The 23,532-nt window shown below is 39.5% G+C and overlaps 1 protein-coding gene and 1 pseudogene across 1 annotated transcript; one reads left to right on the plus strand and one right to left on the minus strand.

Moving 5' to 3' along the window:
* The first annotated feature begins 1,950 nt into the window (after nucleotides 1-1,950).
* On the plus strand, nucleotides 1,951-22,240 carry TMA16 (translation machinery associated 16 homolog). The gene is made up of 7 exons (XM_003205374.5): nucleotides 1,951-2,076; nucleotides 2,176-2,288; nucleotides 12,504-12,541; nucleotides 13,316-13,400; nucleotides 14,371-14,519; nucleotides 20,294-20,336; nucleotides 21,510-22,240. The coding sequence occupies exons 1-7, from the start codon at nucleotides 2,074-2,076 to the stop codon at nucleotides 21,649-21,651; spliced, it is 573 nt and encodes a 190-aa protein (XP_003205422.1). The 5' UTR covers nucleotides 1,951-2,073; the 3' UTR covers nucleotides 21,652-22,240.
* Nucleotides 8,249-10,168, minus strand: LOC146544397 (uncharacterized; annotated as a pseudogene).
* Nucleotides 22,241-23,532: the final 1,292 nt, after the last annotated feature.

The following is a 23,532-nucleotide window of genomic DNA, read 5'->3' on the forward strand; positions in this document are numbered from 1 at the left end:
ACAAGTATTTTTTCCACTAAGGGGCTAAGACATTTTTTTTAAAGGAATAAACACACTTGGAGATGGTACCCATGGGTCTTGGTATGTTTCGGTGATTTTAGAAGCTAGTTCTTGACAATTTGCAGAGGGCAAAATAATTCAGTCTCTGGAAATTACAGACTCCAAAGCCTTAAAACAATCCAAGCTCTTTATTACCTCCACAACGCTAATTCCTTTAAACAGACATTAATGAAATTGTGGGAAAAAAAATGGGAAAAAAAATTTAATGGGAAAAAAATCCCACATTAAAAGACTACAGAGATAATCAGACGAATTATTAAGAATGCATAATGTTTACCAGGAAATCACGTCTACTGAGGAAAACAAGGCACTCAGCTAAATCAGTCAAACAATTTAAAAATATCTAACTTCTGACATCTGTATAAGTATATAGTGATTCATCTGAACACATTTACCTAGACTATTCCAACATTACTCTTGCAGCTCGAAACTCAAAAGTAAGGTGACTATCTAATAAGAAAGAAACACTGTAGGACAAGTTCTTATGGTATGATATGGTATAACGTAATGCTGTTTTTTTTTTTGTTTGTTTGTTTTTGTTTTTGTTTGAGTTATGTGATTTTAAACTGGAAATAACAGAGTTGAATATGAGTAGATACATATGTTTTAGCTATGCACAATGCTGTGGCATTCCTTTATTGCAACAAAGTCTATTCTAAGTTATTAAAAAACAAACAAAAAAAAAAAAACAGAAAAAAAGGAAAAAATATCAGTATGAACAACTAAATCAGAAATTGTATGTAAGCATGCTAGAGGAGCTGCTGAAAGCCTCATAAGATCTTAGAAGTGATACTTGTTTCCATGAATCTCAGATAAAACAGAATTGCCAAAGTTACCTCAACTAAAATATTATACGGCATGTTCATATAACAGCCTCAGTTGCAGCAGGTACAGGACCTAAAGTGAAGGAGACTGAAAGAAACAGGAAGGAAAGACATCACTCAGAACCAGCAACAGATGTGACTACATAATTATCTCCTGCCACTCAAACATCTACGGTACACAGAACAATGAGATTTCCACCATTTCACATTTTTCTGTCTCCCACAGAAATATGAAATTAGTGGGTTAATTCAGTAACTATTTTCTTAATTGCTCAAGATTTCTTCTCTTATGTTTCCATTCCTATTGCATGTACAGTGAAAACATCCAGAAAAGATCTTATAAGTTTATTGGGCAGCAAACTCAATTCACTATGGTAGATGTAAAAGAGTTAAAATATCTTAAGCTTCTCTTTATTATCTTAATTTGCATTGCAATAATACAATGTAACAATGCATTTTAATTGTTAGAAGGATGAATTCTTCAGGCTAGCTTAAGAAGAGTCATTTAAGAGCTGACTACCAGTAGGGAAGGATCTCTTTCTGGAGATCCCTCCTTTGGAGTTTTACAATGAGCCCAGGACAAGGGTAAGCACTCTATCTATTCTTTCTAATAACCTGCTTAGCCAAACTCTGTTGTTTATTTCATAATTCTAACACCTGTATATTCATTGATTATACACAAGTCTATTCTTGGGTGTGAGAATACTTCATCTATACCTACCAAGCCCATTTTATTTTGTGGCATTGGTACAGAGTACTGTAGTAGAGACTATCTCAATCAGATATCTATTTTTATGTATATATTTACAACGGTATCAGAAAAACTAATTAAAAAAAAAAAACTCTAAAAGCTGGGAATTGACATGCCAAATTTGAATTCTAGTGTTCCTTGTAAGTCTGGAACAAGGTCATCAAATCAGAAGCATCCTCACCCAAGGGTGATCTCAGCACAGTCAGTGGCAAAAGACCAGCTCGTTAAGTACAACCTACACATCGCGTGTACCTTCCTTAACTCCCCACCGAAGAGTTTAAGATTAGGTAGGATGAATCCGAGTACTAGGAAGCTCGTCTCAGCTCCCAGCTGCACCCTCCAGGCCCCGGAACCTCGTGTTCGCTGCTCAGCCGCCCGCCCGGATCCCTTTGGCAGGAGCACCGGGCGGACGGCGGCCGCGGCGGGAAGGCGTTCGCCATGGTGCGTGTCGGGGCGGCAGGGTGGCGGGGGTGGGCGTGGGAGCCGGTACCCCCGGCTGCCGGCCGCTAAGCACCGAGGGGTCTTTTCATTTCTTTTCAGCCCAAATTGCCAAAAACCAAAGGAGGGAAGCAAGAGAAGAAAGCTGTCCATCCTTACAGCAGGAAAGCTGCCCAGCTCGCGAGGAAAGCGCGCAAAAAGGACAAGAAAGAAAAGTAAGTGCTGTGTAACCTTATGTACACACCGAAGGACAGCGTGTATGTGGTGAACTGCTACGATAAAGGTTTTCTTTCTAAAGGAAAGGACTGTGTAGCACTGCTAGGCCATGTGAAATGACGTGAAATGACGTGATCACATGCACAAAATCTTCCTGGAGTATGTAGTTCAACTACTTCATTTTTGGATTTTAAGCAAGGTTTTTGCACTGCAAGTAAGCGTTTTGCTTACTATAATCAGAATGGCGTTGTGCTAGTGACATCACATGAGGCTTAGTCACCTGGTTTGACTTCACTCCAAGTCTTACTTGGGTTTACTTTTACTTACCGGCTTCTTGTGCTGAATTCATTGAAAACAACCTCATTGGTATCTGCCCTGCCCAACAGGAGCTTCTAAACGAACCTAATATTTAGCTCCTTTTGGATGATGTTTCATGGCAAGTTCAGTTTTCCTTCCCCCTTCTGCAGAATGAGGAGATAGCTAGACAGATCTTGCCTTCCATTTTCACTCTGTCGCAGCTCTAATGCATAGACCAACTCCTTAAACATTGATATGCTACTGTTGTTTGTTTAGAAAGCTATTGAAGCAAACTTCAGACATTTTCTATCAAGGTATAATTTGGAAGGACCATGAAGGCTGAACCAAAATATTTATATGGCTGAAGATACTGCACTGGGAGCTCCTGATGCAGTTAAAATGTTCCTCAGAGACCTTTATGGCTGGGGATGGATGTACAGTTTTACACAGAGCAAACCTGTACCTTTTTGCACCTGGGAAGGGGCCCTTTACAAGCACAGCTGTCTCACATAGCCTCAGCAGAGCTGCTGTGAGAGTTTACAAGCAGCACATGTAGAATTTCTTGCTGTTTTTTAGTATGCAAGAGGTTTTCCCTGCTGCTTTATGTTCTCGCGCAGTCTCACTACTGGTGCTATTAGTTACTGATCATAACTGTTTTCCTCAGTGCTAAATTGACTACATCATCCCTTAAATACCTCTTCTTGCCACTTAGAGAGCTTAGTCACAAAAGGTAACCAAATCATATTTGATATTTATTGCTTATGTCTACATCGTCACTAGAAGCAAAAACATACACAAGAACACTCAGTGTGTAAAGGATATATTGATTACTCATTGTGACATGGCACACTTAAACCAGAACAAGATTTGATTATATGAGCAGAATTATACTGGTGTAGATACCCATACTGACAAATTCTTAAGTGCTTTTTTTGTTTCTTTTTAGAACAGAAAGAAGCAAATAATAATAGTATAAACAACTCACTGGAATAGCAGTCTCCCATTTGATTTACTATTTAGTTACTTTTCTTCATGGAAAAAGTTAACTTTGTAAATGTAATTGCTTTTTAAGAAGGAATTTTACATAAAGGAAGTAAAATAATTTATAAAAGGGTTTCTTTCCTTTTTAAGAGATGTAACAGCACAGTCTTTCTCTTTCTTTAAAATACAGCAAAAGGAGCTGGTCATGGCAGCAGTATTCTTCCAAGTGAAACAAACAGACCTCTTTTGATACGTGCAATGGGTTAACCTGAGGAAAAAGCACCTTTTTATGGAAAGCCATTAAGTACTGGCTACTCAGCAGGCTAATTAAGGGTGTGCTTCAAACAAGCCAGTGAAAGAACAGCTGCTTCCTCCTTAATTCTATGAGGGATCAGTGAAGTCTACTGTCTTCACAGAATGTCTCAGTTTAAGATTAGACAATGTAGAGAGCTGTCTTCTGCTTTAAGCTCTCTTTGTTTTGAATGTTAAAAGTTTTTTTTAATAAGCAGACATGCTCAACAGTTTGAAGATGCAGATTCTGTCTTAGACTCTGTTTCTTGATTTCTGCCTTTCCTTTTCCAAGCTTTCTTACTGTTTCAGGTGCAAGTTCTTTAGTCTGATGGTAATTGATACTGTTTAATCAATGGATATACAGATGGTATAGATTTATATCCAGGAGCTTGGCTAATAGAATTTATATTGGAGAAATAAGAGAAAATCACTCACCGTGTCCTGGGCTCGCGAGATAAACTCCTGATGGAGCGGATCTCCAGAGAGAGATCCTTCCCCACTGGCAGTCAGCTCTTAAATGGGTCTAGGAGAGGTGGAGCCAGGCTCCACCCCTTCCTGCAGCACAGGTGAATTGCCTTCACCTGTGCTCCCATGGCTGACTCATTGCTCGCCTCAGGTGATCAATCAAAGGTTCAGGCCATGATTCAGCAGCCCCATACACTCCACCCCTTCACAGCGTGAACCAATGATTAGGTTAACTAAAAGGGTGAGCTTTCCCTAATACAGAGATCCAATACACCGCGACACTTATACAATTTCATCGCAACACGTTGGTAAATTTCAAGATGAGTGACAATCGGTGAAAGTTGACTTCCTTCTATGGGCCAGTGCTCGATGATGTTACTGGAGGCATACGGTCGTGAGGTGCAGGTCCGTCCTATGTTCCATCAGTCCCATGCAGACCATCACCGGGTGTTACACATGATCTAACAGTAACACTGGAACGTTTTGATGACATTTCATTCCTTCCGGTGATCCTGAAGGCTCAAAGACTCACGGGGAGAAATACAGATGTTTCAGAGGTACCAAGAGGGGAAGGTCTGCCCTCCAGGGCAAAATACAGGCCGTGTTTCTATCCTGGGTCAACACTTCCGCTTGTACAGGGGCACGTCCTGGCTGCCTGTACTACACTTTCTGGCCAGATGTTTGCGGCTGCATAATAATATCAGGCACCAAAGGAGGTGTCCTGATCTGCCATAGGGACGTGATGGGAGTCCCTTTAGCAATGAAAATCGGTGTGTTGACCACAACATCAGTAGGCCATGTACCTATTACTGGAGGGACTACTGAGCCTCCCACCTCCAACAATCTCCCCCAAGGTGCAAGTAGGCCACACCACTTGGGTCCTACCTGCACCTTCCATGGCCATTTTATTCTATGGGTGCCAGGATTTAAATTCTCAGGGGCAGGGAGCAGAAGATTATTTTCATTACTAATCAGGGGTCTTACCTGATGATCAGTGCCCGTAATTTGGATCCTAAGCGGGGTAGCCCACGTTGTCTGTAACATTCTCAGGGCACTGGGTCTACCATCTCGGGGTCTTTCATTCAGGTCTCGCAAGGTTTCATACAGTCTCTTTGTCACCCCTGCAGAGACTGGGAGTCTGTCTTCAGGGCAGCCTTAAGAATACCATGATTACGTTATATAACGTTCCATGAGGCCTGCCCCCGTTGGATTATATGGCAGGTGGAATCGCCATTCGATGTTATTTTCTTCTGCCCAGCGTTGTATCAGCGCACCAGTAAAATGAGTTCCTTGGTCGCTCTCGATGACTTGAGGTGTCCCGTAGGCAGACATAAGTTTTGTAAGTGCCTTAATGGTATATGCCTGGTTTGCTTTCGGTACTGGATAAGCCTGCAGTAGCCCACTTGCAGTGTCAACACAGGTCAGGGCATATCTCGCCCCCTCAGACCGAGGAAGGGGCCCGATGTAATCGACCTGCCATCGCTGGAGAGGATTATGTCCTCTAGCAAGATGGGCTGTTGTTTCGGGCAGCGGTCTTGGTCTCATCTTGGAGCAAGCGTCACAATCCCGGCATGCCTGGACGATGTCAGGTAGCTGTATGGGCAGTCCCCATGCGTTAGCAGCTGCCCACATTGCCTTTTGTCCCGCATGCCGTAGCTTCTGATGTAACCAACGGGCGATGTTCTCGGATGGTGAATTCTCAATCCATCGAACTCGGGCCAGCGTGTCGGCTTCATCATTTCCCGGTGACTGTAGGGGCTGATGATCAGAAACATGGTAGACACGTACAGTCCTGTGTTTGACTGTATTCCATATGTCTGACCACATGTCCTTGCCCCAGATCGGCCAGGCATGGATAGTCCATTCTTGGGTGGCCCACTGCGCAATCCACAAAGTGAGCCCTCGGTACACAGCCCAACTGTCCGTACAGATGTTCAGGATACCATCACCGGGTTCCTTAGTTATAACCATCCACACGGCTCGCAGTTCTGCCCATTGGCTGCTCTGACCATCCCCCTCATCAAACCAGATGGTCTCAGTAGAAGGATGGTATGCTATTGCTTTCCACTTGCTCGGATTGCCCTTGCTGGATCCATCTGTGTATCAAGCATCTTCAGGGATAGGGTATTTTCCCTCCTGAACGGGACTCTTTTGCGGTGGAGCGATCAGTATTCCTTTCGGTGCATCATTGTGATATGTTACTGGGCCTAGGATCTTCTGAAGTTCTTCTTTCAAAGGGGATGAAGACAGACTGCTCCTTTGGCTGAGATAGGCGACCCATCGTGCCACTGTTTGTGCTTGGGCCACCCCGTCTTAGGAAGGTGGGTCAGATCTTTTACCCACCCCTGAATCGGCAGAGTGGTCTTGACTATAACTTCAGCCGTTTGAGTTATTGGCTCTACTGCCTGCAATGCTGAATAGGCAGCCAATAACTGTTTTTCAATCATACTGTATCTCTCTTCTGCTCCATGCCAAACCTGAGACCAGAAACCAATGGGGGTCCGAACAGAACTCTGGCGTTGTTGCCACAGGCCCCAACCAAAGCCATCTTGAGTGATGTGAACATCTAACTCGGCTGGGAGGGTAGGATCAAATATACCCAATGCCTGGGCTTGTTTAACTGCCAGTTTCGCCTGTTGAAAAGCGTCCTGTTCTGTTTTCCCCCAATCCCAAAGCTGTCCCTTTTTTGTGAGTCTATACAGTGGTCTTAGCAGCTGCGCTAGGTGAGGTATAAAAGAACGCCAATAACCCAATATACCTAGAAACTTTTGCAGCTGCTTCGATGTTGTAGGGACTGGGAACGCCTGAACCTTATTGATGACAGTACTGGGCAGTACTTCGGTCTTTCCTGACCAAACTACCCCCAGGAATTTTACAGACAGGCGCAGACCTTGCACCTTTTGGGGATTTATAGCCCATCCCCTCTGTTGTAAATAGGCGGTTAACGAATCCGCCGCCTGCCCTACTGCCTCCAATGAGTCGGATGTCAGCAGGAGATCATCAATATAGTGATATAAGTTAACATGATCTGGTTTTTTCCAGTCAGCCAGGTCACGCGCCACTAGATGATGACAATATGTTGGTGAATGAATGCACGTACCCCTGTGGCAGGACTTGAAAGGTCCACTGCCTGCCTCCCCACGTGGATGCAAATTGATCTTGCGATTCTTCAGCAATTGGGATACTGAAGAACGCATTTGCTAAATCTAGGACACAATGATAGGTTTTTATCTCCCTACTCAATGTGTCCATTAGGGAAGCAATATTGGGTACGGCTGCATGAATAGGCGGCGTGACCTTATTTAATTCCCTGTAATCTACTGTCATTCTCCATGTGCCATCCGACTTTCGCACTGGCCATATGGGGGAATTATATGGGCTGTTGTAAGGGCAGGTCTTATAATGCCCACTTTTTCTAATTCCTGCACCGTTTTTGATATTTCGTCCTGCCCACCCAGGAGTCTGTACTGTCTCACATTAGTAATCCGGCGCGGTTTCGGCAGGCAAATTGGCCCATGTTTCGCATGGCCTCTTAATGTTACCTGCACCGCCCAGATACTAATACATCTCTGTCGGAGTCTGAACTCTCCCACGGTTGTCTGGAGAGCCAGACCGCATAGAATATCTATGCCCAAGATGTATTCCTGGACTGGGGTAATAGATACCTTATACTCCCGGGGTGGGAGACGCCCAACCCCCAATTTTAACCATGTTTGGGTGACAGGAATAGTTTGTCCCCCAAAACCACCAATCATCACTCTGTTTCCATGAAATTTGTTTGGGTCTCCGTAAATGATTGATGTTTCTGCTCCAGTGTCCACTAATGCCATAAATCTCTGAATATTTTTTCAGGACCAATAAATCATTAATTCTACATAGGGCCTCCGGTCCCGTCTGGAGGCCCTAGGGGGACTAACATCCCCCGTCACGCCATGAACTGTGCTAGGGCCAATTCTTTTGCTTCCGATGGCTCAGGCATTGTGGCCCGAGACACTTGAGGCGGCTTTTTTTTCCTATTAGGAACAATGAAGTCTTCTAGGTTCCATGCTGTTGTTGGTATCCTCTCTATAATTCTTACCCTTGGTTTCTTAGGGTAGTTTTGAAATTTTTGATTGTCCTTTAGCTGTCTCTAAAGCTGGAGAAGGACATGGTTGGGCTGGTGGTCAATCTTAGCAAATTGGACCCCAGCTCAAATTAGGTCATTAAACATTTGTTTTCGGGAAACCCTTATGGGTCCTGATCGAGGAGCTCGAATAGCCAGCGTCTTGGTTTTAGTCACCGGCAGGACCTCAGCTTCTTCTAACATCTGAATGTTGCGCCTGGTCCGTAGGCGTTCTGTCTCCCCCAGATCAGCAACTATCTGAGCAGCCTGCTGATCTACGGCTTCTGAGGTCACCAGAGGGTTTAATATTGAAACCAAGGTCCCATATAGGTGGGAAGGGGCCTGTTGTAAAATTAAATCTCGCATGCCCGCCGAGAACTTAATCATATCCGGGCTATCATACGAGTCTTCATATATTGCTTCTCTCATGCCTAACTCGCGAATGTAGTTTTGAAGGTCCTCCATGGAGGACCATAGTCCTATGTTTAGGGGAATATCTGTTTTATTTGGCCAGACCATCCGGCACCCTGCCATCAGCCAATCTATTATTGAGTGGTTCTCCTTGGTATACTGGATGGCAGCTTATAGTGTCTGTCTGACAGCATGATGTAATGTTATGGTGGCCAGCTTTGCCATTTCCGGCCCATTAACCATAACACTTTCTGCTCCTGAATCCCATAATCTGAGCAGCCATGCAGGTATACTCTCTCTCGACCTCTGCCGAGATCACTGCATCAGGTCCATTAGTAGGAGTGTATGGTCTGGCTGTCATATGAAAATGTGTTTCGGCAGGAGGCCATTGGTCAGGGGGCACCCCTGCCGGTCTATCTTGCACCTTTTTAGTTTTCTGCGTTATAATAGGGCAGAGTTCCAGGGGATCCGCCATAACTGGAGCCTCTAGGTCTGATTTGGAACTCCTGTTTTCCTCTTGAACCAGGTCCGCTACTTCAGAGGTATGACTATCATCTATTGAAATACTACGGACCTGGCCTACAGACTGTAAAACTGTTTTTTTTCCTGTCAATACATTAAGTTCTTGCTCCAATTTGTCAATCTGAGCTTTTAGTAGCTGATTTTCATTTTCTAAATTATCTGATCTTGTCTCTGCTTGATTTAAAGCATTCAACAGTGGCCATGCCACTGTGGATGCAGCTAACTGCCTTTCTTTTGTAGTTAAGACATCTTTGTCCAGTCCCTGAAAGTATTCTGTTAAACGTACTGGGGAAATATTCCCCAAAGTACAGAGGGGACCCCATTTCTCAATTATAGTTGCCAGTTGATAATAAGGAGATCCCAGAAACCCTGGGATCTGCCCAGGGATCATTTTATCAAGGGAAATGGCGTTCTCCCCCTTGACCCATTTATAGAAACTCCATAAGAGAGACACGATGTAAAGTGGATTTACATCAGGCAATTGCCTGGCTCGCCAATTGTTTAATCAATGGATATACAGATGGTATAGATATATATCCAGGAGCTTGGCTAATAGAATTTATATTGGAGAAATAAGAGAAAATCACTCACCCTGTCCTGGGCTCGCGAGAGAAACTCCTGATGGAGCGGATCTCCAGAGAGAGATCCTTCCCCACTGGCAGTCAGCTCTTAAATGGGTCTAGGAGAGGTGGAGCCAGGCTCCACCCCTTCCTGCAGCACAGGTGAATTGCCTTCACCTGTGCTCCCATGGCTGACTCATTGCTTGCCTCAGGTGATCAATCAAAGGTTCAGGCCGTGATTCAGCAGCCCCATACAGATACAATCCTTTGTTACTCATACAGAAACTATCCTGCCAAAGATAGTGTGTCAACCTGGACCATTCAAAGCTTATTATGATAGCAAAGTGTTCTATAAATTCTGTGTCCAAACCAGTTAATTACCCATTGTTATCTGCACATGGAATTTCAGTATTACAGTGTGACACTGGGGAAGAAGGAAGGAGAAATTCTCTAAGTTACAGAAGTCTTTCATAGCATGTCATCCAGATAGTCTTCAATGCAGTCATTCTCAATGAAATATGACAAATAAGAAGCTTGTCCAGAAACTCTATCTGTCCTACAAAAGACCAATCCCAACCATAATAAGGTGTGACAGACCAATTGGTTTTAGAAAATTGACTGCAGTCTTCAGCCAACTTGTCCACTTGAATCACACCTTTTTCTTCCCTGTGTTGCTCTTCACACAGTATTTACTAAACCTCAAGAAAACCTTTAATCATCCTTTTCCATAATCAATGTCTAAACGTATGATTTACGTTGTTCTTTCAGTCAGAGTCAAGAGCTTGCTGCAAGGTTGAATCCCTGCCCTTATTCTCTCTTCCCCTTGAGTAGATGTTACTCATTGTGTAGAAGGAGATGAGGAACTGTCTTTGCCTTGCCTTATTTGATTAGCTTAGGAAAAGCACAGCGAGGCAGTATCTGATCATATCTTCTAGTATTTCTCATACTGAGATAAGTTGTGTACTCTCTAATAAAGAAGGCTTTTCTGCCAGAAAATAAGCTTGATTATGTACATAATTGCCTAGATAAATAAGTGATCCATTGACCGCTGCAGATCCGAATGGTTGTAAACCATAAATAGATGGTGTTATTTATGATTTTAAAGAGAGAGCTTTTCTTGATGGCATTGTAGTTTTCTCCTTGGCAACTCGTTGCAGATGTGCTTGGCTCACTTTGTTGCTATGCCAGATTCACAGCTGGGACTGCTGGTGTGCAGCTCTGCTGGGTGGGAATACAAATCCTTTCCGTGCACACTGTGACCTGTCAAAACTCCATGCTGTGTGCTGTAAGCCCTCCATGGGCTATCAACCATAATTATCTTGAAGAAATCTTCCACAGCAGAGTTTTAAAGCTGGCTTCTAATCTTAATCCTTTTCCCTTTGTTTTTACTAAGTCTCATCCAGATCTGTCCTTTCACCCTGATGTCATTTCTGTTTAAACGTTACATTTCTTTAGCCAACCAGCTTTTTGCAGGTATGGTAACACTCATCCTGCTTGTTTGTCTTCTGTAGCTTTTTACATTAAAAATTCTTATCCAAGATGCTGTGGCATCTGTAACAACTAAAAAAAAGCAGCTTTCCTTTAATGTGTTTGTGAAAATCTCAGCAACTTGGACACGCATTGGTTTTTGTGTGGCTTTCAGTATCACTTCAGAGAATGAAATGCTACTTGAAAAGTCTGTATTTATTTTAGTAATATAGGTTAATGGCCAAGTGACCCATTTATGTTTATTTCTAGAAAGTAGGACTTTCTCTTTTGATCTGAATATTTTTTAACAGGTGAGACACTTTTGTCCTGTAAGTTACTTCAGTTAACTGTGAAATGCTCATTAGATTCTACAGAGTACAAAGAATTTAATACAGAAGCATGTAGCTTTGAAGTGTCTTGAACTTTGACAGTTGTTCTTTCAAAATATAGCCTTTATTTTTTTTATTCTTGAGCAATTTTATTACATAACGGGCAAAAAAAGTCTTAATAATATCACAAGTCCTTGAATATAGACAGTGAACATGCAAGTGTATTTTTTCCAGTGGCAAATTTTATACTAATCCCAACTATTTATTCCGTTCCCTTCTGGAAATAAAGTCGAATTCAAAGCATTCCTTGCTGCAAAATGAGTTTAAGAACTCCAGGGCTAAATGCATAAGGCTCTGTTATAAAACTTGTAGTCCCTGAGAACTTCTCAGTAGGACTGGAATTGATCTCAAACTGAATTATGTACACACATCCTACAGGATGCAGAAGGCTTTGTTTCCCACCACAGACTGAGGTGGGATAATCTGAAAAATACTTTCAGATTAATTTTCTTCATAGTTCTTATTTAAAAAAAAAACAAAAAACTCTTAGTTTCATTTTCTTAACACATGAACTTTTCACATAAATGTTTACTGTTCACTAAGCACTAACTTTAGTTATTTAGAAGTTTATTAAATAGTAGCATGATAGTTTGTTGTTCTACATTTGGCAGATATTTCTGTTTGCCACTTCATCTTGACTTTCATCTAAATATTTTTCTTTTGAAGAAGGAAAATAAAGAAAACTATTTGTACTTTTTCCTTGCTAACATGTTTGTTTTGCTCCATTAGGTTAAAGACTGAGAAAGCTTTACGTCTGAGTATTATTGGTGAGCAGAAACTTTTATTACCAAATACATTACACAACTTTCTATGATAAATTTTTATGACCAACTTTATAGCTATTCCAACTGGGGTGTCTTTATAATCTGACTCTGTAATTGCAGAATAGACTTTGTAGATTTGCTGAAGTACCTGAAATGTTCTCTGAAGTAGTACATACAGGAGATGAAATTGGATTTTTGACAAAAGGTTAGGCTTTACAGAAAGGTTACATAAAGATTGTTTATAATAGGTCAGTATAACCAACCACCTGCTTTTGAATCTGTATTTATAGCAACTGTCTCCATGCTTTTCATAAATGTTTGTGAAAGAAGATTATAGATATAGATAAATGGACATGCTGTGCTCTGAAGTCAATACAAGACTTCAAGACACAATATGAAGTACTTCTCTCCTTTTTAATTCAATCTGATTAAAAATTGTGGTAACTGGAACTCTTGTTCAGCCATTGTTCTATTGTGATTTCTTTTTCTTTGTTTTCCTTATTTGCCATCTTAAGTAATTAAACCATTTTATTGGTTATCTATTATTTTAGACTCTTATTTCCAGTATTTTACATAAAAGCATCAAAACTCTTCTCCATAAGGAAGATAATATTTCTATTATAGCTGCCTTCATACCCAGCCAGATCTTTATGATGCCATTCAGGTTCTTGAAGGAAAAAAAAAAAGAAAAGGAGTTGATTTCAGTAACTTTGAAGAACTTGAATCTTTCCTGGTGCTACCATGATGATATAATCAACATTAACTTCATTCTTGTAGGAGAAAAACTGCAGTGGTTCCAGAGTCACCTTGACCCCAATAAAACTGAATACACAAAGAAGGAAGCATGTGAACTAATTGAAGAGTAAGTCTGGGTGTTAAAAGAGGACTGAAGAACTTGATTTGCCTTTAAAAATAATGTTTCTAAATAAGATCTCTATAGTGACTTAGGAGTTCCTTTCTGTGTAAGCCTGTTAGTAATACCAAGTAGTTAATTTTGTTAAAATTGAAGATTGTTCTGTTCTAAAATGTATGCATCTTTCAGTATGCATTGAAATTGCTGAAGTGACCCTTGTGTTTTTATTGAAGCATGTCCCTGCTTTTGCAGTGTGTGGACAGCTAATGATGTGGAGAGGTATTACAATTGTCTGAATTTGCTAGTTGGGTTTCACTGAAACTTAAATGCACCAATGTAGTTGTACTTTTTAATCCTTTTATTTTGTGAAGATAAATCAGTATTCAGGACACTTTTTTTTTTTAAGGAAATATCAAAATGGGATTTTGGTAGAGCTCAGCTTTGTGCATGTGTACCTATGGTCTGCCACCATTTTGTTTTTATGCCTGCAAGAATAATGACCTATATGTATTCTTAAGAATTTGCATCATATCAGTTTCCTTTCAGGAGCTCTGAAATACTTTCTATGCTGGTCAACACTTGTGATACTGTGAAGGCAATACCACCTTATGTTCTGGATCCATTTTTAACTGTTTGGATGTTTACACAGTGATGACTTTGCAAAGAAGAACTTCAGCAATGAAAGCTTAGTGGTTATCCAGAGCAGATCAGTTATGATAATGTGAAACTTTGATTCAAACTGTTTGAACAAAAAGCCAAATTAAAGAAAGAAAAACACAACACCTTTCTGAAAGCAGCAGGTGATTCAAATGTAGTTCTAAATGGAACTTCCAGTTTGTAGATTAAAGTTATTTTTATTAGACTTGATGAACTGTATCTGACTCATTTTGAAAATACGATTTGCAAAATATCTTCTTAGGTTGTCAAAGTAATTCTGCAAAAAGTTGCATCTAGCCTAAATGAATTGTATTTCTTTCAGATATATGGAACGATTCACTGCTGAGTTGGAGCAGATTGAGTTACGAAACAGTATTAAAGGTAGACAGGGAAGACAGCATGAATCAAGGGAAGCTGTCATCAAGCAGACCATGGAACGTGAAAGACTGCTCTATGAAGGCTATGGGATAGGTATGTAAAAGCTTTAGTAATAATCCTGTGATCATACCTCTCTACCGACTAACAAGGCCGAAATCAAAGTAAAATTTATAAGTATTATGTTTTTCACTCTTCAGAGGAGTTAACTAACTGCTAGGTATTTGTGGAGTACCTTACAGAGAAGTCGGGCAGGCAGAGGAAGGGCAGGATAAAGAAGCATTGCTGGGAGGGAGGGAAGGATGAGAAAGATCTGACATATTTCCACTACATTAATTGACATTTAATTGTACTGTATCTTTAATACAGGTAAGTATAATATATTTTTGAAGTGCAAGTGGCATTTAATGTACCAGTCTCAAATACATATTATGTGTATACAGTGATCCAGCATGCTTGGATCTTCATTTTATGCTAAGACTTTTATATTAAAAATGCATTTCAGTGCATATTTTAGTGTGCATTGGCATGAAGACTATTTTTCCATGTGGGGAATAAACTGTTTTCCTCTGCAAATCAATTTGGTTTTGGATGGGGTTGTACCAGTGAAATCCATATGCATGGCTTGCTTTAATACTTTTTCTATAATATGCAAACTTACCATTAGGGTTAATCCTGTGACCCAGCTTGCACCTTTTCACCAAAGCAGACCAGTGGCATGAGGAACTTCAACAGTTTTGATATGATGAGAGATTGGCCTTTAGGGTTCATGAAGTTGAAGACAACCAAAGCCTCCACAAACTCACGAGCCAAAAGCTCATGAGCTCTGGGGAGAGGCCCATCATTCCTCTAAATTCAAGGTGTTCTCTATGTGGGAAAATGATTGCATCAAAAATTGTACTACTGATATATTTCCAAAGCTTGAATACTTCTGGAGTATTCCTATTAGAATTTAGGCAGTCCTGGAGGATGTTGGACTGTTACGACATGTCTATTCTGCAAACAATTCTACAGGCACAGATGATAGTCACCAAGTAGGATAAACACATTTTCCCCCTTGCTCTCAAGTAGAGGCTCTGTGCTTCCTTTAACTTACAGGAGGTGGTGTTGGAGGGAATATGTGAGGAGGCCCAATACTTAACCTCATAATAATCAAACACAAGAATTGTGCAGCTTTCACATTAAGCGTTACTAATGAAAGCCACCAGTGGGAGCCCAGCTGAAAGCAGTTTCAGATTTTTAGCATTTACATTGGCCATCATCACAAGTTTGAATAAAAGTGTAATGCCAGTTATTCTTGTTGACTTCTATATTATCACAGATCATCCTTTGGCAGTGTAGGATCTAGCTAAGTTTTCTGAGATCAGCTGGGAAGCAGTTGTGCAAAAACCACAAAGCAAACATTTCCTCAAAAGAGGCCTAGAGTTTCCCTTAAGAAGGAATAAATGCACTGTGAAAGTATTTTGTCTTACAGGAGACAGCATGCAGGTGCAAACTGCTTGTGAGTGAGGAATGCAAGACTGAGAAGTAGATAGCTGGAAGTCGGCTGAAAGGAAGCATCAGTAATCTGGTTAAGTAAGGAAGAAAAAATAATGAAAGTAAAAAAAGCAAAGAGCTTAGAGTCAGGTACAGAATAGTACTAAAATTTGTGATTTGCATTTTTTCTTTAACAAGCAAGGGTGTTAGAGGCAAGTGATAAACTTTGCTTTAATGCTAAAGTAGCATTCAAAGTCAGTCCAGCTAGTGAAAGTAAGTTGGGGAAGAAGTGACAAATCAAAATTGTTGAGATAAAAGGACAGCAAGGTTTTGATTGTGTGTCATATTTCCCTTTTCACTTTATTTTACCAATAAAGTAAATGAATATGTCTCAAAATATTAGAAGTGTTATGTAGTACACTTACACTTTGCCATCAGAGAGGAATTCAGAAATATCTGTATGACTTCATGCCTAATGGATAACCATACTGTTTACTTAGAAGACAGAAAAAGTCTGTCAGGACTTTTTTGACAGGAAAATAGATGCTATGAATGTTATCAAATGGCTCAGATATTCCATTTTTCCTTTGTTGCCTTGTGGAAAGCTGACAAAACAAGCAAAACTAGACAAAGACATCAAATGCACAAGCACAACAAAAAAATAAAGAAGAATCCAGAAGTATTGCAAGCAAAATTGGAGGTTATTATAGTATTAGTAAGTAAAGCATTCAGAGAGCATAGTGCAACTTTGTGTATTAAATATGCTCTCAAATTATTCATTATTTATTATAACAGCTGCTGCAGGTTTTGCTCTCTGTCTAGGGTAGTATTCATTCACAGAAAATAGTTGCTGCTAAATACTGTAATTACAGATTGGGGATAAATGGGAATCAGCTGGAAACTGCTTTTATGCTTCTAAGTAATTATTGTCACTGAAAGCTGTAATGTGAGGGGCTTTTATAACAGTGGTTGTTAAGTTTTTACACCCATTCTTGAACTCAGTTGTTGTAGATGCACGCTTGCTATGAACAAGCTACATGATATGAATTGTTTATATTGAAGAAATGATCATAGAAATTGATGTATTTATCAGATACATGTAAATGGAGAAGCAATTATTTTACTGGCTGTTTACAAAAGTAGAGGATATCCAAAAGCATAGTAAGTCTTAGTCTGGGGGAAAAAAAAAGGGTATCTACACAGGGAGCATTCAGTCTGAAAGGTTGTTCAGTTCTGTTAGCAGTTCCTTATTCCTTAAATACATCTAAATCAGTTGTACTACCATTTTGCTCCTGATGGATCATCATTTGTGTCAAATCTGGTCTTATGTGTTTGTTGGAAAGCCATTGAAAGGGAATCCTAAATCATTACGTGCCATAGACTTGGAACTCAGAATTAGTACACTTTTTGTTGGAAAGCATCAGAATTATTTCATCTGAAGATTGTGTATTTTTTATTGCTCTATTTAACTGGCATGTTCTTACAACAGCACAGTGTAAGTTCTGGGGAAGAACAGCCTTTAAAGCTTAATGTACCACTTCTATTAGTCTGTTCTTGAAACTTCAGGATATAAGGAAATTGATTTTAATTGAAATGAAAGTTGTATCACTTGCATGTATCTGCTAGTGTAGCTACAACACTGATAGACAACCATTATCATGGACAGGAATTATACTACAAATTTCACTCATGAAGAAAAGTAGGGATGTACTTATATATAAATCTAATGCAGTGATTTCACAAAACTTAATTATAAATAAACCAGCTTCTTAAGAAGATTTGAGATGAATACACTTGATTATTTATTGTATAGAGGAGGAGGTTCAGAGCAGTGAAGTTTGCAGTAGACTCCTTTACTTTCTAAACTCCTTCAAAGATAGAAACAACAAGCCTAGGTGCAGCTAGATCCAATCCCAAACTTAATCAGTGTTTTATGTATAAAGGATCACATGTGCACAGCCAATCTAAGCTATAATCTTAGCAAAGCTAACAAAGCTTAAGACAAACTATTAATCAGTATGGATCTGTATCAGCAAGATGTCTTGATACTGAGGTGTAAGGTTTGTGATCATCAGTCTAACTTGATGAGAGTATTATCAGTCCTGTTGCTCACAGTCTTCCTGTTGAGAGGCCAAGCCAAAGGAGGAAGTCAGGGGGAAGGCACACCATATTATACATATGCTGCTTATAGTCTCTGTCAAGAGCAGTGGTGTTCCAGTTCCTTAGAGATTTAGGTAAATCTCTTGTGCAGCTCTTTGTTTTTGGAGAGAGGAATATATGAAAAACGATGTTTTTATGAACAATGTACTTCTGGAAGGACAAAATATTTCAGGAGACTGTCACAGAACATGATTGGTTGGTAAAAAGTAGTGCTGTGAGGCACTCTGACAATGGGATTGCATCCTCCACCTGCTTTTTCTCTAGTTATGTTTTAGAAAGTCTCCAGTTCAAGCTTGTGCACAGAGGCAGGATTGTTCAGACCCACAGCTTGTCACTCCTGGTGCTCATAGGAACTAGAAATAATCTGTTCTGATGCTTCTTCATCCAATCAACTATAAATAGGTTGATTTGCCAGTATTTCTCAAAAGTTCTGTTACAAATTAAGCTCAGTTCCTTGTCTTGAAATGGTGTTGAGTATCATCTTCATGACAAAACTTGAGAGCTAGCACAGTTTGTTCTTCCTCAGAAGAAAATCACTAAGAGTATCTGAGAGTGTCAGAAATGGGGGAAAAAATACTTACATTTTTCACTGCTGTTTCATTGCAGCAAATAAGTTGCTGAACACTTCATCTTAGAAATGCTAGATGCTGTCTGTTCCCTGAAATACTTCCTTCATGTCTTTTCCACTAGCTCTCATGCTCTGTTTCTCCATCTGCCATTTTTTTCCATTTTTATCTCAGTAAACACTCTTGTGACTTAACGTTTTTAAAGCAAACTAGGTTCAGAAATGACAGCAGGAACCAAAGGAGTAAGGTGTATGTTTCTTTGCTTTGCCCTACTCAGCCATGATCATTATCACTATACCTGTTTATCAAGAGGCAGTCTTCAAAAGTCAAAGTAATTGGTAGCAAGATTTGTTGCATATATTATTAGTCCCCAGCTAACTTCATAACCCAATGTAAAGGGAAGAGATGTTTTTCTGAATTCTAAGACTGTCTGGCCACAAAGATAAGTGGGTAGGTATCATCACTCTACATTCTGTAGCAAAACCATATATAATCCTACATTGATAGCATCGTCTGATTTATTTTTGTAAGGCCCAAGAACACTGATAGATAAACAAACGCAAAACTGTATGTTCAGGGCTTGCTCAAGGACAGTTTAAGATGTACCTAAAATGTTGTATTTTTAAGAGCTAAAATAGTGAAGTGGATTCAACATTTCAGAGGTAGCAAGCAGCCTTTCTTCTTGCAGGCTGTGAAATCTACAGTATAAAATAAGGTCAACAGTCAATTTTAACTATATGATTTATTTTACATTTTAAAAAAAAATTAACTATAAGTTAGTGATGATATTAAACATGGGTCATATGTTGGGCTTGACCAGGAAGAGAATGGCACTGAATCAAAGCAGTGCAGGCCTTCTAGGTAAAATTTTGCATGAGTTACAAAGAACACATCTGGTAGGAACATTATGGATTCCCAGGGAGCAAAAAAAAATAACGTGTGCCGTAAGTAACTGTGCTTCTTGCCCTTTTTTTACTACCAAAGGTCATAAAGATTTGCAGTCAGTATATTTCTCTCAAATTAGGTTTGGGAAAGATATTTCACCTTTATGAAAACTTTCAGTCTAAAAAACTATCAATGTACATTTCTGTTTTACTTAGAGGAACATCAGTTCATCAGAAGAGATGGGTGTCAACATTCTTTATAAATACTACATTGCATGTAGTGCAGCATTTGACAGTAAGCTTCCTTACTGTTTTCACAGCCAGTTCTGCTGAGTGGAATTATCTCTTTATTATGTGGGTGAATTAATGTCTATTTAAAAACAACCCACAGCTTGATCTTGGTTGAGGATGCTAGTAACTCTTTGAAAACAAATAATGATTATTTTTCTGGTTTATTCAATGGTCTTTTTTTAAACACAAACTTGAAATGTTTCACTGTTTCTCAGATGTGTGACTTAAGAGAAGCTGAAGCATCTTCTTTTTATAACTTGTTAAAGTTGAATTCTCAGTGTTTGGTACATTTGAATTCTGGAATAGTTGATAAGTATAATTTCACTTCTGATGAGAGGTCTTCCTATTTATGTGTTTTTCTAGGAGCTTTCTAGTATGACTCCTCATTCTCTGAAATACTGTGTCCAGCCCTTACTTCACTTTTCTTTCATTGAAATGAGACTCACTTGTATAATGTAGCACATCTAATAGCATTTAATTTCACTCCCATTAGAAATCCCAGACATTGTGAACAGCAAGCACCTTAAATTTTTCAGGTAAGTTCTTTGTAATCTCACTACTAAATCTGTTTGTGCAAAACACTGTGTTTGAATTTGACCTATTGTATGTCTTTTTTCTTAAAAAAAAACATATGCAGACAGCTAAAGAATTTGTCATTTGCAAAACCAGATGAGGTGTTGCTAATTCTGCAGTTCTTAGCTGTTACAGCCTAAGTGTTAGTGACAGCTAATCAGAAAGACATTGAAAGGGTTAGAAAGTTTCAACAGTTAGAGTTTTATTTCTGTAACTTAAGTATCTCTTTTTGGCTATTCTCAGAGAATTTTTTTGGACAAAAGGAGACCTTTGGCTGCTCTGTTTATTCACACACAGCTGACTTTTTGTACTTGGATATCTGATGAATATGTTGTTTTATTAGCTCAGTAGAGGCAAGCCAAATATGTCTGCATTACAATTGGCAAATTCTCTCTTTGTCCTTCAGAAAAAGCATCCAATTAACTGGATACAGGATTTGTCTTGTGACATTTACATCACCCCTTCCTCTTTTATGCAGCTTTTTGAAGTAATACACTTCCCATGTGAATTAACATTTACTAACATTTTGTGTCTCCACAAAGTCAGTCACAGAATCACAGAGTGGTTTGGGTTGGAAGGCACTTAAACATCATCCAGTTCCAACCCCACTGCCATGGGCAGTGATGCAATGGATCTGTTTGCCTAAAGTCATACAAAATGTTAACAGTCATAAATCAGAAGAAAGCACTTCATGTACCTGTGATATTAACTTTGCAAATTAAGCATCCAGATGAAGTAAGCTTCTCCAAGCTGCTCTTCCATTACTTAAAAGACCAGGGGTTTAATATGTTAAACCTACAAACAGTTGCCCTGAAGTAACTGAGGAGAGAAATAGGCTTTGGGAATAAAGTGAATTATTTGATTTCTGCTTTTTTTTGTCCAGACTGTCAAATCTGAAAGTACTTAGTTCTTCACAAAGAAATCACAGCTGCTGTAGTGTACAAGGTGAGGTAAACACATGGATGCTCTTTCATACTGCAGTTGGAATGATAATATAATGCAGAAAAGCAGCCTCACTTGAGAGGCTCCTCACTTTAAGAGCAGCCTCACTTCAGAAAAAAAGGTGAACAAATTCTGCTACTTTTTCCTGCTATTTCTATTGCTAGTTGTTTTTCATGACTTTTTTTTTCTTTAAGGGAGTGGGATGGTGATCTGAAAAAGCTGCCAAACATCAAAATGAGAAAGCTGTCATTTAGGGATGCTGTTTGCATTCACACTGAGGTGTCAGATGTGGAAGCTGAAGAACAACCGAATAAAACAGAAGATGTGGCATCATGAAGATTCAGGAACTGGAACAGCTGAAGGGAGTTGTAAGAAACTTATTTCAGTTATTGTGGAATCAAGAATAAAGCTAGTGTTTCTAATTATATTTGCAGAGGGTTTGCTAATTGCATTTTTTATAAGCTTGCTGTGCACCTGTGCTGAAGAGTGAACATTCAGCCAGCATATTATTGGGTTAAAATTTTTGAATATGAATCAAATTCAATATTTTGTGCCTTTATGTCTCATTCTGTACTTGCTCTTCAGGATGCAGGTCTCTGAGTTGGCAAACAAATTGTTATGTCTTGGAAATCTGACTAGTTCAGTGCATCTTCCCTGCTCATTGAGCAGCCAGGATTCAGAAACCCGTTGGAAATACTTTGCAGTGGGAGATCTTTGCCTTTTCCTGGTAGTTGCAAGAATATTTGCATCATTTAGTCCAGCAGTAAGCAGGTACCCTGTTAAGTAGAGGGCCCAGCTGGTGACAGCTCTTACACATCTCTTGTGGAAGTAGTTGGGGTGCCTTTAGGTGATACAATATTTTAATGTAGTTGTGAGAAACCACAGAAAGGTAAAAAAAAATAAGAAATAAAAAAAATAAAAGGAACCCCTTTTTGTCTATATAATTTATGTTTAGTTTCTGTAGTTGGGAAGCCTGGAGAAGGGGAATAAGAGAGTCTTGCCTCATGTTACACAGATGAGATAGTTGAATCTTTCCTATCAGTTTCATAATCCTCCCATGCCTGTGCTCTTAAAGTTGCCTGTTAGGGTTTTGTATAGGGATGAGTTTCTTCTCTTACGTTGAAAACAGGATGAATGCCCTCAGGAGTTCTGTGTTCTTATTCTGTTTCTTAAAAAAGAAAGCAGTTGCTGCTAACAGCTGGATTGAGAAATACTCCTGTGAAGTTCTTTGTTCTTAATTTGCTGTAGGGAATACCTTGAAATGCTGTCTAACTTGTAAGGTTTATAAATTCTAATGTTAAAATCCTCTGTTATAATGCTTCTTATAGTTGGCAGGGTTTTTTTTCTGGTTAGGTTATTTTCTGGAAGACTTCTTTCTTAATTCGCTCAGATACTGCTTCACCACTTCTCTCTTTCTTAATTGTGACCTGCAAAGCTTTAATTGTCAAAACTCAAATTTCTTTAAATGTCAGGGCTCAAATTAAACAGAAACAAATTCATACAAAAAGTAGTGCTTTAACATAGAAGCCAGCTTGTATGTAAGAACTTTGTTTTTTGTTTTTTGTTTTTTTTTAAAAAGGAACTGTACTTTTTAATTTGTTACACTGTAATTTGCAGCATCCTTCCTTAGGTATGCTTTTATTCCTGACAGCCTCGGAGAGCTGAGATTTCTCTGAGGAACTGGATGAATTCTATTCACATTTTTTAGTAGCAGAGCTGTTGTGTTCTGATTCTAGAGCTGATCATATTGATGGTCTTGGCTGGAAAGAACTAGCTGGCTTTGGTTCCAGTAGCAGTTGGATTTTGGTTCACATACACTAAGCAAATAGCCATCAGCTGTTGATTTAAGAAACGAAAGAGAAAATAATACCCTTCTCAGGGATGGCTTCTAGTGGTGGATTGACAGCTCTTCAGTGTCAGAAACACAAATGACTGAATTAATGGAACTGCTCACCATGGCTTTTCAGTCTGATCTACAATGAGATTTCTGAAGGGATGAGAGTACAAACATTTCTAGTGTGGAAAAGCAAGCCTGCAGTTAAGCAGTTAGCCTGGCTTGTTACTGTATTTTCACTTTCTTCCTCTCTACCAAAGCGCATGCTGATCCTTTGTGGAATGTCACTATGTGCAATGGGATGCTACAAGCCAAGAAGGCAACAAAGGCAATAGATACAAACCATTTTCTAAGCCATTCCTAGGTAGTTCAAGAAATATACT

Source organism: Meleagris gallopavo, chromosome 4 (assembly GCF_905368555.1).
Source record: "Meleagris gallopavo chromosome 4, MGAL_WU_HG_1.1, whole genome shotgun sequence".
Lineage (NCBI taxonomy): Eukaryota > Metazoa > Chordata > Aves > Galliformes > Phasianidae > Meleagris > Meleagris gallopavo.

Excerpts from the sequence above, each read along its gene's own strand:
- TMA16 (XM_003205374.5), top strand. Across the intron at positions 12,542-13,315 it reads TTTACGTCTGAGTATTATTG|GAGAAAAACTGCAGTGGTTC; the intron begins GTGAGCAGAAAC and ends TCATTCTTGTAG. Across the intron at positions 13,401-14,370 it reads GCATGTGAACTAATTGAAGA|ATATATGGAACGATTCACTG; the intron begins GTAAGTCTGGGT and ends TATTTCTTTCAG.